This window comes from Biomphalaria glabrata, chromosome 14 (assembly GCF_947242115.1).
Source record: "Biomphalaria glabrata chromosome 14, xgBioGlab47.1, whole genome shotgun sequence".
Taxonomy (NCBI): Eukaryota; Metazoa; Mollusca; class Gastropoda; family Planorbidae; genus Biomphalaria; species Biomphalaria glabrata.
This window is the reverse complement of record NC_074724.1, coordinates 479,626-497,128: the sequence shown is the minus strand read 5'-3', so window position 1 is coordinate 497,128 and position 17,503 is coordinate 479,626. Positions and strand designations below refer to the sequence as shown.

Sequence of the window (17,503 nt, the reverse complement as noted above, 5' to 3'; positions counted from 1 at the left end):
TGTTGTGTGTTGAGTGGTCAGGCGAGAAAATACACACTGCCGTGGTTAGTCAAGGATGTAAATCTACTTTCAACACGCATTTTTTTTCTTTGCTTACAGGATCTAGATCTAACTGCATAGACGCAGATATGATTCGATATGAGAATGTAAACTTTATTGTACAATAAGTCAATAGATTAAATTAATAGGTTAGTGTGACGTCACATAGATACCCGGTAAAAATTTGATCATTTTGGATGCGCAGAAAAAATATGTCAGAAAAACATCAATTACAAAGTTATTATTGTAAAATTTAAAAAAAGCAATAATATATTCATTATCTGTAAATCAAAATACATATTATATCAAAAATTGTCAAAACCATCGGAGTTTCCCTTTAAAAAAACAAAACAAAACAAAACTAAATACTTATTGCATTAAAAAGATAAATCTAGATCTATTTTCATTTTGATACATTCGAAAGGGAGATAAACGATTACAGTTAATAAAATCTTATAATAATCTTATATAATACAGACGTTACTTCAAAAAAGAAGATGATTACCTCCTACGCGCCATGCATTTAGTCATGCATATTAACCAATGACTTAAATTCTGCCAAGTCACTGGTTTTCCTGGCTAGCTCAGGCAACCCATTCCATGCTCTAATAGCACTAGGGAAGAATCTACTACTTAAATAAAATTGATGTTTCTTTTTATTTAGAGAACAAAATAAATGTAGATAGGGGAGCATGCCCTTCCATTGGGGTCTTCGGGCAATCCATTTTTACTTTCCAGGCCTGAATTTTACACTGATGATATGAAGAAATGTATTCAGTGTCTAATACCGTACGTACGTATTGCTTGCATTTATCCTCCTCCTCCTCATCATCATCATCATCAAACTCCATTTGAGTGAGGGCTTGAGAGACTCAAATCCTCTCTTGCAAAAGCCCTGGACAGAAACCCTGCTGTCTTGCGTAGTGCATAAATGTCGCCATACAGGTCGAGAATTTTTGGTTTCCCAGACCTGTCGAGACGGAGATCAGCTAGTCTGGGGCAGTCAAACAGAATATGAGGCACGGTTTCCACTTCTTCCCCGCAGCGGGGGCACCGTGAATCAAAATTTGGCCATAGCCGCGAGAAATATGAGCCAACAGGACAATGGCCTGTCCTGCACTGTGCTATAATAGCTTGCTCAGGCCTGGACAGCCTCCACCACCGGGAAGTGCGGTCAGGGCGCCTCATGCGCTCCCAGACTCCACGGGCTTTTTGGGACTTGTCCCAGCACTCAAACCACTTTTCCATTTCTGTTTTTTTTTTGTATTATAGCCAGCGCTTGATGAAAGCTTACAGCCTGTTCAGTTGGTGGAATTTGCACTCCCTGGTGAGACAGAGTCTGCATTAAAGGTTGACATAAATACAAGTCATATGAGTGCGTGTATGTGTTGTGGGCGCATAATAGAGAGGGTACGGTGTTTCCAAATCAAGTCAAAAGTCTATATCGGAGAAATTACGTTGTGAAAGATAAAAGAACACAAAAAGGGGTTTCAAGAGCGAAAACAGAGAAACAGACAGAAAAAGGCAGATACACTAATTCGCGGGATAAAAAGTATGTTAGATTGATAGTTAAAATATGGTCCATTTATTACAATTCAAAATAAGAAAAGAATAGGCTGTTCTGGCCATAATTATCAATATAAAGCTTGGGAACAAATCAACGGTTAGCCAGCGTGTACTGCTAGAATAATATATATTTTTTTTTAAATGAGAAAATTTGAATTTATTATTTTCCATTCTGGGAAGAATGCGAACTGAGATTTGATTTCTTTGGCATATGTGCACACGCTCCAGTCCGATTTCGGTAAATTTATAAGCGTAACAAGACTGAAGTAAAATAGTAAATAATATAGATCTAGATCTAGTCTATTAACCTCGGTATTTAATCTAGATCTAAATTATTACTATTTACCCACAACCTTACACACTAGATCAATATACTACTTATCATTATGTGTTATCATATCATCGACATATGTCAACTTTAACTTATGATGACTTGACTTATTCAGTCACTTATTCAACTTCACTTAACTTACAGATTAGATCTACACTACAGTCACTTACAGTGAATGCATGACGCATCCGCATAGCCTGGCATAGGCATAGGTTATAGATCTAGGACGTAATGAATCATTTTCTTTTTTGAAGTAATGTCTGTATTATAATTTATATTAATATTAGATATAAGAATATAGAATCTAATCTAAATAAGTATAATAATAAATAATATTCTATATATAGTAAATATAGTAAAATTAAAGTATAGATCTAGATCTAGAATAAGAAGTCATTGACTAGATCTTAATTCTAATTATAATACTTGTCTATTAATACTTAGACTTAGATTGACTTAGATCTAGAGTAGATCTAGTATCTAGTAGTACATGTAGATCTATGTTATATGTCTATTTTTTTTAATTTTAATTTTAGATCACAACCAAGAGCTAGATTTAAGACTAGAATAAAGTCTAGATTCAATAAAAAATTAAGGCGGACCCTATTCCCAACCAGTTTTGAATAGGCTTCAACCCTATTCCCAACTGGATGGATGGGTCAGATAAGGTCAAAACCCTATTCACAGTCAACAGGGATAGGCACTTCGAAAAATTAATAATTAAATAAAACATCCAGATACTACTATATTAATTTTTTATTGAATCTAGACTTCATTCTAGTCTTAAATCTAGCTCTATAGACTATACATATATTGAATATTGTCTATGGATTATATATATATAATATTTAATATTATAATCTACATTCTACATCTATTCATACTCATACAGTCAATAGACTATTATCTATTGCCAGTACTCCTGATAACTAAAGTGACTACATTCTAAGGCATGTTTTTTTTTTTTTAATCATACAATTTCAGTCAACGACAGCAGTATGAGTGTTACATTGACAGTAGTAAATAGAGAAAATGTGAATCTAGAGGAAATCGACAAAAGTGTCAAAAATAGATTCAAATGGGCATGGCTGGAGGAGAAAGATTGCAGGGGCCACCTTTTTTCAAGCTATATTCAGAAATTAGAAGAACCAGGAGTCGCCTGGTGCATTCTTTGTAAGGATAAAATCAAATATGGCGCTGCTGGAAGAAAATGTATTAAAAGTCATGCTGTATCTAAAAAACATCAAAGTTTAAAACCAACTCAGCCAACTGCTAAATCTTCAAGCTGCCTACCAGCAGCATTTGAAAACATGAAACAGAAACCTGCAGTTATTGATCAAGAACAAAATACTTATGGATTAGCATCGGATGCTCTACAAACGCAGGGCTCTACTTATTTTCAAGAACCTTCAATTATAGAAGACGTGTCTCTAAAAGAAATTGACAAAAGTGTTAAGAATAAATTTAATTGGGAATGGCTTGAGGAGAAAGATTGTATGGGCCACTTTCTGTCAAGCTATATTAGGAAATTAGAAGAACCTGGAGTCGCCTGGTGCATCATTTGTAAAGAGAAAATAAAATATGGCACTGCTGGGAGAATATCTATTTTAAAACACACTATATCTAAAAAACATCGAAGTACAGGACCAACTCAGTCAACTGTTAAATCTTCAAGCAGCCTACCATTTCAAAATGTTAGACAGGAACCGGCAGTTATTGATCAAGAACAGAATACTAATGGATTAGCATCTGATACTTTACAAACACAGTGCTCTACATCTTGTCAAGAATCTTCAAATAGAGAAACCATTCATCTAAAAGAAATTGACAAAAGTGTCAAGAATAGATTCAAATGGGAATGGCTGAAGGAGAAAGATGGCGCGGGCCAATTTCTGTCAAGCTATATTAGAAAATTAAAGGAACCTGGAGTCGCTTGGTGCCTCATTTGTAAAGAGAAACTCAAGTATGGATCTGGTGGTAAAAAATCTATTACACGACATGCTCTATCTAAAAAACATCAAAGTTCAAAAACAACTCGGTCAACTGCCAAATCTTCAAGCAGCCTTCCAGCAGCGTCTCAAAACACCATTTGTAAGCGAAAAAAAAAGTACGGCTCGAGTAGGAAAAAATCTATTAAAAGTAACACTGTATCTACAAAAAATCAATGTACAAGAACAACACGTTCAACTGTCAAGTCTTCAAGCAGCCTACCAGCAGCGTTTGATAAAATTAATCAGGAACAGGCAGTTATAGATCAAGAGCATAGTACTTCTGGATTAGTATTTGACGCATTACAGACACAGTCCTCTACTTCTCGCCAAGAACCTTCAAATAGAGAAAACATATCTCTAATACAAATCGACAAAAGTGTCAAGAATAAATTCAAATGGGAATGGCTGGAGGAGAAAGATGGCATGGGTCACTTTCTTTCAAGCTATATTAGGAAATTAGAAGAACCAGGAGTCGCCTGGTGCATTGTTTGTAAAGAGAAAATAAAATATGGCACTGCTGGGAGAAAATCTATTTTAAATCACACTATATCTAAAAAGCATCAAAGTTCAAAAACAACTCAGTCAACTGTTAAATCCTCAAACCTACCAGCAGCATTTCAAAACATTAGTCAGGAACAGACAGTTATTGATCAAGAAAAAAATACTTCTGAGTCAGCATCTAATACCTTACAAATCCAGTGCTCTGCATCTTGCCAAGAATTTACAACTGCTCTTTATGATAGTATGGAAAATGAAGTTTCACATCAGGAAGCCTTACCAGCAGACTTTCAAAACATGAGACAAGACCAGGCAGTTATTGATCAAGAACATAATACTTCTGGATCAGCCTCTAATACTTTACAAATCCGGTGCTCTACAACTGCTCTGTATTATAGCATGAAACAGGAGCAGGCAGTTAGTGATCAAGAACAAAGTACTTATGGATCAGCATCTGATCCTTTACAAATCCAGCGCTCTAATATTTCTTCTGCTGCTTGCCAAAGTCCTATAACTGCTTATGACAGTATGAAAGATAATGTTGCACATCAGGAATCCTTAAGATCAGACTTTCAAAACAGGAGACAGGGCCAGGCAGTAATGGATCAAAAACTTAATACTTCTGGATCAGCCTCTAATAGTTTACAAATCCAGCGCTCTAATATTTCTTCTGCTGCTTGCCAAAGTCCTATAACTGCTTATGACAGTATGAAAGATAATGTTGCACATCAGGAAGCCTTAAGATCAGACTTTCAAAACATGAGACAGGGCCAGGCAGTAATTGATCAAAAACATAATACTTCTGGATCAACCTCTAATAGTTTACAAATCCAATGCTCTTTTTCTAGCCAAGAGCCTACAACTGCTCTGTACTATAGTATGAAACAGGAACTGGCAGTTGTTGATCAAGAACAAAGTACTTATGGATTAACATCTAATGGCTTACAAACCCAACCCTCTCATTTTCGCTCCCAACCTGCTACTGCCATGTGTGTTGATATGAAAGAAAGGGTGTCACACCAGGAAGCCTTACTACACAGTTTTATTGCTGAGCATTCTCTGCCTCTAAGCATTGCTCCGCATCTAGTTGCTCTGGCTCAACAGCTCGGCAGAGATTCAGCCGCTCTCTCACAATTGTCTTTGGACCAAAAATCTACTTCCTTTAAACTTTGAAGCTGACTCTCCTCTGACTCACAAAAGACTTGTTGACTGATACTAAAAGGTAACTTAAATTTTATTCTTCGTTTTAAAATGTGTTAAATTTTTAAATTTTGATCTCATTTTTTTGGGGTTAATTTAAAGAGTTTGATATTTTTGTAAGTCAACTCAGCTCATATCCTTTATTTCTTAACAGATATATTTCCTCCATCTGGATGAAGCAACTCGTCGAGGAAGTGAACAATGGATTCTCAATATTTTCTTATTTATCAAAAGTGAAGAAAGTGTGGTCCACCTGTATGCCTCAATCACTGAATCAAAGTAAATGCAGCCACTGTTTGCATAGCTGTCTTGCAACAGTTTACTAATGACGACATACCAGTTAGTCGTTTAGCTTCATGTCTTATGTGACTGGATGTAAATATAATATTTTTAGATAAATTGACGACCATCCTAGACTCAAACACAATAGCTCTGTACTGTACCACTGTACTGTAATGTCCTATAGCAGGTTAATGCGTTGGGATGCTAACAACTTTTTTTAAAAACTTTTCTTTACAAAGAACTTATCATGCCTTGTTTAGAATGTGGTAACTATTTTTTTTTAAGTGAGAACCGAATGTGTAAAGCTTTTTTATTATTTTTTTGAAGATTTTTTTTTTTAAACGAACTGGCCTGTAGCCCCAGTGTATAAGCCCCTACCCTGAGAAAATGGGTATTTTTAAAGCTTTTTTTTTATTATATATTATTTATATTCTAAAGGTATTAAGCTTTTTTTCTAACTAGACATATTATAATTTTAAAATTGTTTATTTATTTATTTTATATTAAATTTTAGATCATAAATTTTTATTATTTTTTCAAAACATTAATTTTTTTAAAGAATTTAAAAATTCAGAGTGACCCCCTGTTTGCTTAGGTGGTATTTTGAGGGATTTTTCAAACCAGAAAGCATCAAGCATCTTCCCTTTGGTTCCTATGTTCAGAGTAAGCTCAATTCTTTCTTTTAAGTAATTTTTATTATCATTCGATAAAAAGTAATGCAGACCAAACGAAAGAGTTTCTGATCTGTTCTTATTTTGAAGTGTTCCGTAAATCTTGTAGATAACCTTGAATCACTAACTGCATTCTGCTATGCCTACAATAGTGGAATCTTCCATATTCTTTAGAATGTTTCTAAAGGCAGTACCAGTAAAAAAAAAAAATACTTCCATTTTTTTTTTTAGGGATATTTGAGTAAAAAAAAAAATAGCTAGAAATTCATTTAGAATTCTTTTGGGATGAACAAGTCATCAATGAGAAAGAGATTTAGAATCATAAGACATAGCAGCTGTTGACATTTTAACTCATACAGCTGTTGACATTTTAACTCATACAGCTTTTGACATTTTAACTCATACAGTTGTTGACATTTTAACTCATACAGCTGTTGACATTTTAACTCATACAGTTGTTGACATTTTAACTCATACAGCTATTGACATTTTAACTCATACAGCTGTTGACATTTTAAACTCCTACAGCTATTGACATTTTAATTCATACAGTTGTTGACATTTTAACTCATATAGCTGTTGACATTTTAACTCATACAGCTGTTGACATTTTAAACTCATACAGCTGTTGACATTTTAACTCATACAGTTGTTGACATTTTAACTCATACAGCTGTTGACATTTTAAACTCATACAGCTGTTGACATTTTAAACTCATACAGCTGTTGACATTTTAACTCATACTTTACTGTATACTGGAAAGACAATGGGAAATGATTTAGAAATGTTCCTCGGTCAATCTGTTGCGATGACATGGAGGCCAACAGGAGGATAGCACAAACAGGAATGTCCTTGGCACCACATCCATGGAGGACCTTGGAGCAGTGGACACCCGATAAGAAGAGGCTTCAGACATTGCCATGTAACAGATCTTTGTGGAGACAGCTTGCCTCCCGGTGCGCCTAATGGCGTGGGAGGATCTAAGTCTTCGGTCAAATCTAAGTGGCATACAAAATTTTTGTTTTGAAAAATAAAACTGTAGACAACACAGATGAATTAACTCAGGTCACTCTGTTGATGCTGTTCAAGGGGAGATAAAACATCTTAGCAGACGTCGGGTCAAAAAGTCATTGCTAAGTCCACAGATGGGATCACTGATGGGCTTTTGCAACGCAGACCAGTATTTTCTTTTTTATTTATTTACAGCTTAAAAACTAGTAAACAAGCTGGATCATACATCCTCCCTAAGAAGCATATCCAAAAGTCCAGTAAGCTTAGATGTCAAAACACACCATCACTTTATAGTTGCTTTCTAGAGACATTGTTTCAACACCAATCATAAGGCATTGTTTTGTCAAGTTCAAACCCCTTGGACCAGATATAAAGCTGAGTCCTAGTTCATGCATGACTAAATGCATGACGCGTAGGACGTAATCATATTCTTTTTTGAAGTAACGTCTGTATTATATAAGAAGAAGATAAGAAGAAAGAAAAAAATCAAAAGTCTCCCATCTTAATGTACAAAAGATAGTGCTTTGTAAAAGAAATGTACATTTATTGGCTGAAAGTATTAAACCAAAATTTAAGCCAGAGCAATGCCTAGAAAGAGGAAGGCAGATATTTCAACTCATCTACTTTCAAAAAGAAAAGATGAGAAACATATTATAACTCAGTCTTGTCATTTATGTTTCAGATGTGGATACAGTCAAGGTATGTTTCTTTATTTTGTGTGAAATAATATTTTTTTATTTCATAGCACAAGAAGTGTATTCTGTAAGATTATTTGTTTTTTAATCATATAATCATAATGTCTATTTTAAGAATTTAACCCAGCTTCTTTTTAGGAGTACCAGTAACTGAAGTACACTGATATAATTACAATTTTGTTTTTTTCAAATTTATATGTGGATAAATGTTTTTGGATAGCTTTCAAATGTTTCTAGGGTACCTACTTTGAGTTTTGGGGGATTAGATTGCTTTGTAAGGTTTTGTTAAAATTAAGTGTGTTCTAATGATTGTTTGTTTAAGATTAAGTTAATGAGATTTGTTAGAGAATCAGCTGTTGTTGTTTTTTCTTAATTCTTTGGGTAGGTAAATGTTTAGACGCTAATGTAATTTGAAGCAGATTTCTTTGCTTCTTTTGATTTATTTCCCTGTCTCTTTGTCTGTTTGTTAGGAGGGTCATTCTCCAACCTTCTGTACCTTCCAATAGTTTAGCTGACAGTTATTTATAAGGAAAGACAGTTGTCCATGACAGTGTATAGCTTTCTTTAGATGCCCCAGGATATTCCTGCTATGCCTTTTATTATATATAGTCTTTTTGATACCTTTTCTTTTTTAATACAATTGACAGAATCCTTTTTGATTCACTTGCTTATGCTTTCAGTTTAATCATAAATACCCTTAACCCTTAAAGTGCTGAGCTGTTTTACAATGAGTGCATACAAAATGGAATTACAATTCTGATGTTTAGAGGCTAAACTACCACAGCTGTTTTAAGGGTTAACTTGCATGTGAGAATATCATGCCATCTATTCATGGGAACTACATATATTTTTTTTTTACTGGTCTCCATGGAGAAAAGTGGCCCATCCTTGATGTTATGCTGTAATTAACAGCAAAAAAATGGTCTAAATTTTTGTTGGTAAATTTTATTTTGAAACCTTATTTTAATTTTTATTCTTGTAGGACCCTGTGATGCTTGTTTCAAAAGTCTTCTGTTGCGAAATTAATAAAACACAGGTCGTTCGTTAGAAAAATGGCAGAGAAACGATGCAGAAAACGTTGAACTAGTTGAAAGCGAGAATTCCATAAGATGCATAGGTGTGTAGAATCCCAACTGTTTATACATGTGTGGATTTCTATGATTAATATATTTATGTACTTGTGTACAGTCCTAACTGTTTGTACTTGTTTTGATTTCTGTGATTTATATGTTTAAAGTCGAATTGGGAACTACTTTAATGTTTGGCTATCAATATTTATCTAACTCATATTTTTTGTGTGTTTATTTCACAGCAACAAGGGATTCCATTAATGACAAGCAAAATACTTTAGAAGCGCCAACTAGGGCATCAGTTTTTTCCAACACTGCATTTTGTTGGACCGCTCCAGAAGAAAGTTAGTAATATGTTTTAAATCTTAAGCATGTTGTTTTGACATTTGACATATTTATTTTAAAGCGCTTAGTTCAATTTAAGTTAAGGAGAGATTTTAATAGCACAAAACTTTGTGAAAAATATTCTATATATTGCTTGCTATGGTGTGATGCATACCCTTGAAAATCTAAAATTCAACCTTGAAAACCTGGAAAATCATTCATGAAATTGGCTATGAACCCTGAAATATGAAAGCAGCCTTCTGGAAATAAGTTTCTAGTTTAGGAAAATAAATGTTTACCATAGCGGTGTGCGCAAACAGGGATGTCCTCATATAACTTGGCCCCACACTTTCATGGAGGACCTCAGAGCAGTGGACATCAGTTGGGAGGAGGCTTCAGACATTACCAGTGACAGATCTTTGTGCAGACACCTTGCTGCCCAATGCGCTGAACGGTGCAGGAGGGTCTGAGTAGATCAGTAAGTAACTGGTGGTGTGCATCAGTCATTGTGGCAAACTAGTCGTTTGAGACAGCATTTGATTTGTCTTCTCTGTCAACACTTGGCATGACCGCCATGCTGTGAAGACCCTTATTTTTGGAAGAAATATTTTAACTCTTTCTCTCCGTAATTATTTACCACTATCTGGTGGAATCAACGTTGGTATCGTCAGTTAGGAGAGAAAGAGTTAACAAATAATAACATAGTCAGTACACTGTGTATCATAATAAAAAGTGGTATAGTAATAAATCTAATTATTAGTGCCTCAACTTAAAATGTATTAATTGACAGTTAAATCGGACCACTGGTTAATCACGCCCAGGGCTGGTCCTAGCGATTGCGGGGCCCTATGCGAAACTGATTGGCTTAGTCTGGGTGGGAATAAGGATAATAAGTGAAAATTAAGATTTTATTTTAGAAAATAAATTTTATTCATTCAAGTTAATTTTACTTTACCAATCTTGCAGCCTATGGCATATTTATATGCCAGTGACTATAAAAGTAAATACAGTGTTGGAACTTCCGGTTATGGGGAAAATTCGTCTGATTATTACATTTTATTGCATGAAAGCTGACACTGTCTTTTCTTTTTTATCGCGCGTAGGAATGGCATTTTCCATATTGAATGACACACACAAATGATAATTTTGTCTATTTTTATGAGTTTTCAGGAAATTTTAATAAGTGCAGGTTATTTCCAGGAATTTTTTGTATATATTTTGCAGTTAATAGACCCTCCTGCCCTGTTTGGCAATTTCGGCGGCAAGCTGTCTCCATGAAGATCTGGCAATGTCTGAAGCTTCTTCCCACCCACTGTCTACTGCTCTGAGGTCCTCCATGAGAGTGTGTTTGCGCTTTCCTCGTATTGGCCTCCATGTCCTTACAACTCTTGGTATGGGTAATACATTCTTTCGGTGGACATGTCCTGCAAACCTCATATGACACTCAGTCACAACCTCATTAAGTGTTTGACTCCTGGTTGGGCACAGGACTTGTTTGAGACACAATCTCCATAACTGACACCTGAAATTTGTCTTAGCCATTTATATTGAGCTACATTTCATCTTTTCTCCACCTACGAGAAAATGTTTGGAGAAAATGTTTGGTTTGCTATTGACATGGCTGACTGTCTCAGCAGAGCTTCAACAAATATTGACAGTTTTTTGTTAGTTTCCAATTCTATATATTTAAAAAAAAAATTATTTATTTATTGTTCAACAAAGAAAAAATAACATTTTGGTTTTTCTATCCAGGTATGATATTCTCTTGAACAAAATCAAGAAAAACAATGGCCAGAGTGACTCACTTTTAGCCTAGCCACAAACTCCATCAGACCAGCAACCCAAACTCCATCAGACCAGCAACTCAAACTCCATCAGACCAGCAACTCAAACTCCATCAGACTAGCAACTCAAACTCCATCAGACCAGCAACTCAAACTCCATCAGACCAGCAACTCAAGCTCCATCAAGCCAGCAACTCAAACTACTTGAGACCAGCAATTCAAACTCCATCAGACCAGCAACTCAAACTCCATCAGACCAGCAACTCAAACTACTTGAGACCAGCAACTCAAACTCCATCAGACCAGTAACTCAAGCTCCATCAGTCCAGCAACTCAAACTCCATCAGACCTGCAACTCAAACTCCATCAGACCAGCAACTCAAACTCCATCAGACCAGCAACTCAAGCTCCATCAGACCAGCAACTTAAACTCCATCAGACCAGCAACTCAAAGCGTTTATTCTTCAGGCTCGTTGACTTTGTTGTTTCAGCTCCGCCTGTAAGTCAGAAAAATAGAAAAGGGCTGAAGCTCATTGGTTTAGACACCAGTTACTCCTCCTTGCCCCCTTCTCCTTTTAATGACAGCAGTTCCACTAGATCCAATACCTGAGCTGCAAGTGAAGGCCATTAGTTGGATTCGTTGAGACGCATGCCATTGGAAGTGTTTTATAGGTAGTGGAGTGCTCATATCAATAACAACCTCACAGAACCAAGTACTTATAGCGGCGGTTCTCAACCTTTTAAGCTCTGCGACCCTTTTTTTACTATCCCTTACTCTGCGCAACCCCCCCCCCCCATAACATACACAGCAATAGAAGAATACACTAAATACAATCCATATTTTCGATGGTCTTAGGCGACCCATGACAAATCTTCAATCGACCCCTCAAGGGGTCGCGACCCACAGGTTGAGAAGCCCTGACTTATAGTATATAATTTTTTAATGTTTAATGTTTGTTAAAGCCACTTTTTTGTTTACTTTTTTCTCAAGTGTAGCAAAAAATTGTGATGTGCTAATGTTCCTTTTTTATAAATAAATATATTTAAAAAAGAAACATTGTTAGATGGAAAGTTATCTTTTTTTTTTTTTTTTTTTTAATTTTTATGTTTTATAAAAGGTATTTTTGCAACTTTATCCATTTTTTTCTTACTAATAGGGTAAAGGTGTAGACGATGCCATCCTAAATATTTAAAATTGTGTCTACAAACATCTGGACTTACACTTATGTAAGATTGTTCTTTATTGATTTCTCATCAGCTTTTTATTCTATACAACTTTATTTACTTATGTAAAACATGAAAGCATTGATGATTAGTCCATATATCATACTATGGGCTAATAACTTTTTTGCCCCAGAGATCTCAGAGGATTAGGGTAAACAATGTAATATCAAATGCACTTATAGTTAACACGGGGGTGCCCCAGGGGGCTGTCACATCGTCACTGTGGTTCATTTTGTACACCAATGATTTTCAATCTGATAGTCCTTTTTGCTCCTTCACAAAATTCGCTGATGATGCAGCTCTTCTTGCCCTTGAAAAATACTGTAAAGATCATTTTTTTATTATTAAATGTAAAAAAAACAACAAAGGAAACGATAATCGATTTTCATAGGAAAAGAAGAAAATTGATTTTGTTTCTGTAGCTGGAGAGACTATAGAAATAGTGCAAACTTTTAATACCTTGGTACTATCTTAGACAATCAACTAAATTTTAATGCAAACACTGATTATATCAGCAAAAAAGGGGCAGCAAAGATTACGATTACTTAGAAAAATGTTCTCGTTAAATGTTAGCTAAAAGGCCTTGGCTATGATTTATCATGCTCACATCTGCAATATTTTAAGTTTCAATATCACTGCCTGGTATGGCAATCTGAGCATTAAAAATAAACTTTATAAAACCCTCAATGCTGATGGTAAGTTCATTGATAAAAAACAAACCTCATTTGGGCAGCTGTTATAGAAAAACATTCATAAGAAAACTAAAAAGATTCTAGAAATAAAAAATCTCCCTTTGGGTCAGGATTTTACCATCACAAAAGAGATACAAGACACCAATAGCAAAGACAAACAGTCACAACTCTTTTGTTTCTTGGCTATCGAATCATTAAATAAAATTAAACTATCAAATATGAACTGTTCACATGTAATTTACGAATGAGCCAGGTGTGAATCTATATTTTGGTTTTCTATAGCTATAATGTTTGGTTTGGTGTAATGCACAAACTGTAAGACAAATTTCCTTGTGGATAATAAAGTTTCTTTTTATTACTCACTAAGTTGGCTGATTATCAACATACAGTATATAGGAAATCAAAATTTAATGGGGTTTTTTTTTGTTTTTTTTTTTAAGAAAAAATACACACACTACTGGACAGTGGACAGTTGTTTGAAAACTCTTAGAGAGCGGTTCTCAACCTTTTGAGCTCGGCGACCCTTTTTACTATCCCCCACTCTGCCGCGACCCATACTCACACACACACACACAGCAATTTAAGAATAGACAAAAACAATCCATATTTTCGATGGTCTTAGGCGACCCCTGGCAAATCGTCAATCGACCCGTCAAGGGGGTCGCGACCCACAGGTTGAGAACCCCTGTCTTAGAGGATGACTACATTTTTTTTTTCTAAGATTTATTTCCAAATTGTCTGATTGTCAGTAGCTACAAAGAGTTGTTTCTGTTTTAAAGCAATATTACATCTGGCAAGGATGTAGGTAGTACCCAAAAGTGAACTCATTATTAACTTCAACAAATAATGAATCATTTATTTTAATAACAGCTACTTACCATGACATCTCGTGCTTACCATGACATCTCATGCTTACCATGACATATATTGCTTACCATGACATATAGTGCTTACAATGACATCTAGTGCTTACCATGGCATCTGGTGCTTACTATGACATATAGTGCTTACCATGACATCTATTGCTTACCATGACATCTCGTGCTTACCATGGCATCTAGTGCTTACCATGACATCTAGTGCTTGTAGTCAAATATAAAATGTTTTTACTTAATCATATATTGGAGGCGCAGTGGTTGAGTGGCAAAGTGCTTGGCTTCTGAACCGAGGGGTCCTGGGTTCTTATCCTGGTAAAGACTGGAATTTTTTAACTTTTAGGGCAGCTAAGAGTTCACCCAGCTCTAATGGATACCGGTACCTGACATTAGTCGGGTAAATGAAAAGGCAGTTTGTCATTGTGCTGGCCACATGACATCCTTGTAAGTCATTGTCTATAGAAACAAGATGACCTTTACATCATCTGCCCAATAGATCACAGAGTCTGAAAACTTATTTTTATTTCTTTTATTTTAAATCGTGTAATTACATGTGGCTACCTACTATATGTTGTTTTTTTTTTTTACATGGGGAGCTAACCAAGTTTTAATAATGTTACAAGATATTTCACTGTTTCTTCCCTTTGCTTAACTTCTGGCTCAAGACAATCGTGTAGAAAATCCCACATTGTATTAACTCAATTAAAAAAAGACAACTCTTCAGTTGGCCTTTAAGTCACTTTTCGTGAAAGCAGCGCACCTTGGGAATGTTTTTTATACTTTCACTACCGCTCATGTGCATACTTATAATGAAATTTATTTTTTTCAAATTTCGTTTCTTGATATCGACATGAAGACACTTTCAAGAACTCCTCTCTTGAAATGTGGAATCGACCTCATGGCGTGGAGCCGTAAGTCGATGTCTCAAGTTATGAGGCATATAAGACAGCCATCAGCAAAGTACTACAATATTTTTAAAAGAGCATATCTTAGGGCCTTTGAGATTTAAGCACTGACACATAATATCTTGACTTGAAAATGGCCCGATGTCTCAAAAAGCTAACAGCACTGTTGCCTAATTCGGTACCGGTATGCTGTTCGGACTGTCTTCACGATTGTCCTCCACGGACGTTCTGTATGACGTCTAGACTTGGACGTACCGGTAATATTTTTCATTTCTGAAGAAACGTCCTGTATCAAACAAACACAGGTCAAGAATTTACAATTGAAATGTTTAATGTGCAACTACAAAGAAAACAGCTTTAAGACGTTTTCTTCCAGTCTCTGTCTCAAGTACAATTACACGCAAGACAGACATGCTAACGGATCCCAGTCTATGACTGTATCTTATCTTATCTTATAAAATACAGACGTTTCTTCAAAAAAGAAGACGATTACGTCCTTCGCGTCATGCATTTAGTCATGCATGTTAACCAGTGACTTAAATTCTGCTAATTCATTGGTTTTCCTGGCCGGCATTCCATGCTCTAATAGCACTAGGGAAGAAGGAGTATTTGTACAAATTTGTCCTAGCATATGGAACGAGGAATGTGCCTTTATCTTTGTGTCTTTCTGAGTACTTAATTAGAATTTGTTTTTGTATTTGAAGATCATAGTTGAGTGTTTTATCTATTATTTCTACTTTACTTTTGAGTCTTCTCTCCTGAAGGCTTTCTAAATTGAGTGATTTTACTAAAGGTGTTAACTCTAGTCAAATGTGAATATTCGTTTGTATTCGTGAACCTCGCTGCTCTATTTTGTGTCTGTTCTAGTCTCTTAATGTTTTCTTGAGTTGAGGGGTCCCAAACAGGGGAGGCATATTCTATTATTAGCCTAACTAAGGGTAAGTAACACATTCAGTCAACATTATCGAGAAATTGTATATATATTCCGTGATGATCGCTATTATTCATTGGTTTATTTACCTGCTACAGTTCATGAATTATAAATTCCTCTTCGCTAATGAAGCTTATGCACATTTACAGGACCCCTGACCACATGTGGATTTCACAAGTGCTCACACCCCTTGTGAATGAAGACGTTGACCTTAAAATTGTCTGAAATGTCAATGTCTTTGGTTACTGCCCAAGATAAACATTTCTACTACCTACCAGGTACCAGGTCATGTAATGTTGCCAGATGAACTGCTCATTTTTTTTATAATTTGAAATTTTTTGCTATCAATAATGACAGTCAGTAGATTAAAGACATAAAACTGAATAATTCATTCATAAATCATTCCAACCTAAGTCAAATTAGTTCAGGAATTGTCAAAGTCAACTTAAATTGTGACCGAGACTATAATAGTACATGTAATTTCAGAATCGTAGCCTATCAGGAGGCATTAAATGTAATACGCGTGGGACAAATAACTTAACGCAGAAGTCAACTATCTACCAAATTAAAGAAAGTAAAAAACGCAGCATTATGTCAATGTACTTTACGATCAATTTTATGGTTCTTAAGAACTTTACATATTAGCCTATTGTTTCAATAGATTGTAAGTACGGTAATGAATATTCTGCGAACCTAAACATCTATGTTAAAGAACGTGGACAAATTGTTGGCGAAATTCTGTATCTATTGTTTAAATGGATTCAGTGAGATGGTCTCTCAATGTGGTTAATATTTGGCAAGCCTTTGTAGTTAGCTTTAAAAGCTCCGTTTCGGAAGACATTTAATGTCGGCTCTTATAGTTAGCTCTCATGAGACTGTATCTTATCGGCTCCCCCGAGAGAGCCTTTCTTGATGGCTCCAGCTAGCTGACCTTTCTAGTAAGTTCACGCGAGATGACGATATCCCTTAGTTGACCCCCCGTGATCCTACAGATACAATTCTGAGATTGTTTTGTAATTCATTATACTTTTTATGACTGTTGCATGTCTTTTGACTGCAGTCAATATCCAATATGTTTGCTCATTAGACCGTGTCAATATCTCGTCAACGTCCGTTTGTCAAACTCTGAATGCCAGTGTCAAGGTCATTTGTGGGACGTCAGATTGAAAACGAGGCCCTGAAATCACTTCTGAAGACAAGCACATCATATCTTCCCATCTCCAGCTTTGATGGCTGTACACCCCCCCGCGCTCTGGTGCCTATAAAATCTGATGTCCATTGTGCAGCGAGGCCCTGAATCTTGCTGAACGACCGCCTGGGCCCCGCCCTCCAACTCGTCAGCCCCATCAATGAACGAGCAGCGCCACCTGGTGCTCCGGGGGCTCACAAGACTAAGGGCGGTAAACCTTGCAT

The 17,503-nt window shown here is 35.8% G+C and overlaps 1 protein-coding gene across 4 annotated transcripts; it reads left to right on the top strand.

The window, feature by feature from the left end:
- Window positions 1-1,753: 1,753 nt before the first annotated feature.
- LOC106078120 (uncharacterized) lies at window positions 1,754-12,528 on the top strand. 4 transcript variants are annotated; one of them, XM_056010994.1, is made up of 7 exons: window positions 1,754-1,843; window positions 2,081-2,189; window positions 2,921-5,647; window positions 5,780-8,289; window positions 9,268-9,402; window positions 9,598-9,699; window positions 11,432-12,528. In XM_056010994.1, the coding sequence occupies exon 3, from the start codon at window positions 2,935-2,937 to the stop codon at window positions 5,596-5,598; it is 2,664 nt and encodes an 887-aa protein (XP_055866969.1). In that variant the 5' UTR covers window positions 1,754-1,843; window positions 2,081-2,189; window positions 2,921-2,934; the 3' UTR covers window positions 5,599-5,647; window positions 5,780-8,289; window positions 9,268-9,402; window positions 9,598-9,699; window positions 11,432-12,528. The 4 variants fall into 4 exon arrangements, with proteins under 4 accessions (XP_055866969.1, XP_055866970.1, XP_055866972.1 ...); XM_056010995.1 differs by having other exon boundaries at window positions 1,808-1,879; window positions 2,081-2,164; XM_056010997.1 differs by having other exon boundaries at window positions 1,808-1,879; window positions 5,780-5,904.
- Window positions 12,529-17,503: the final 4,975 nt, after the last annotated feature.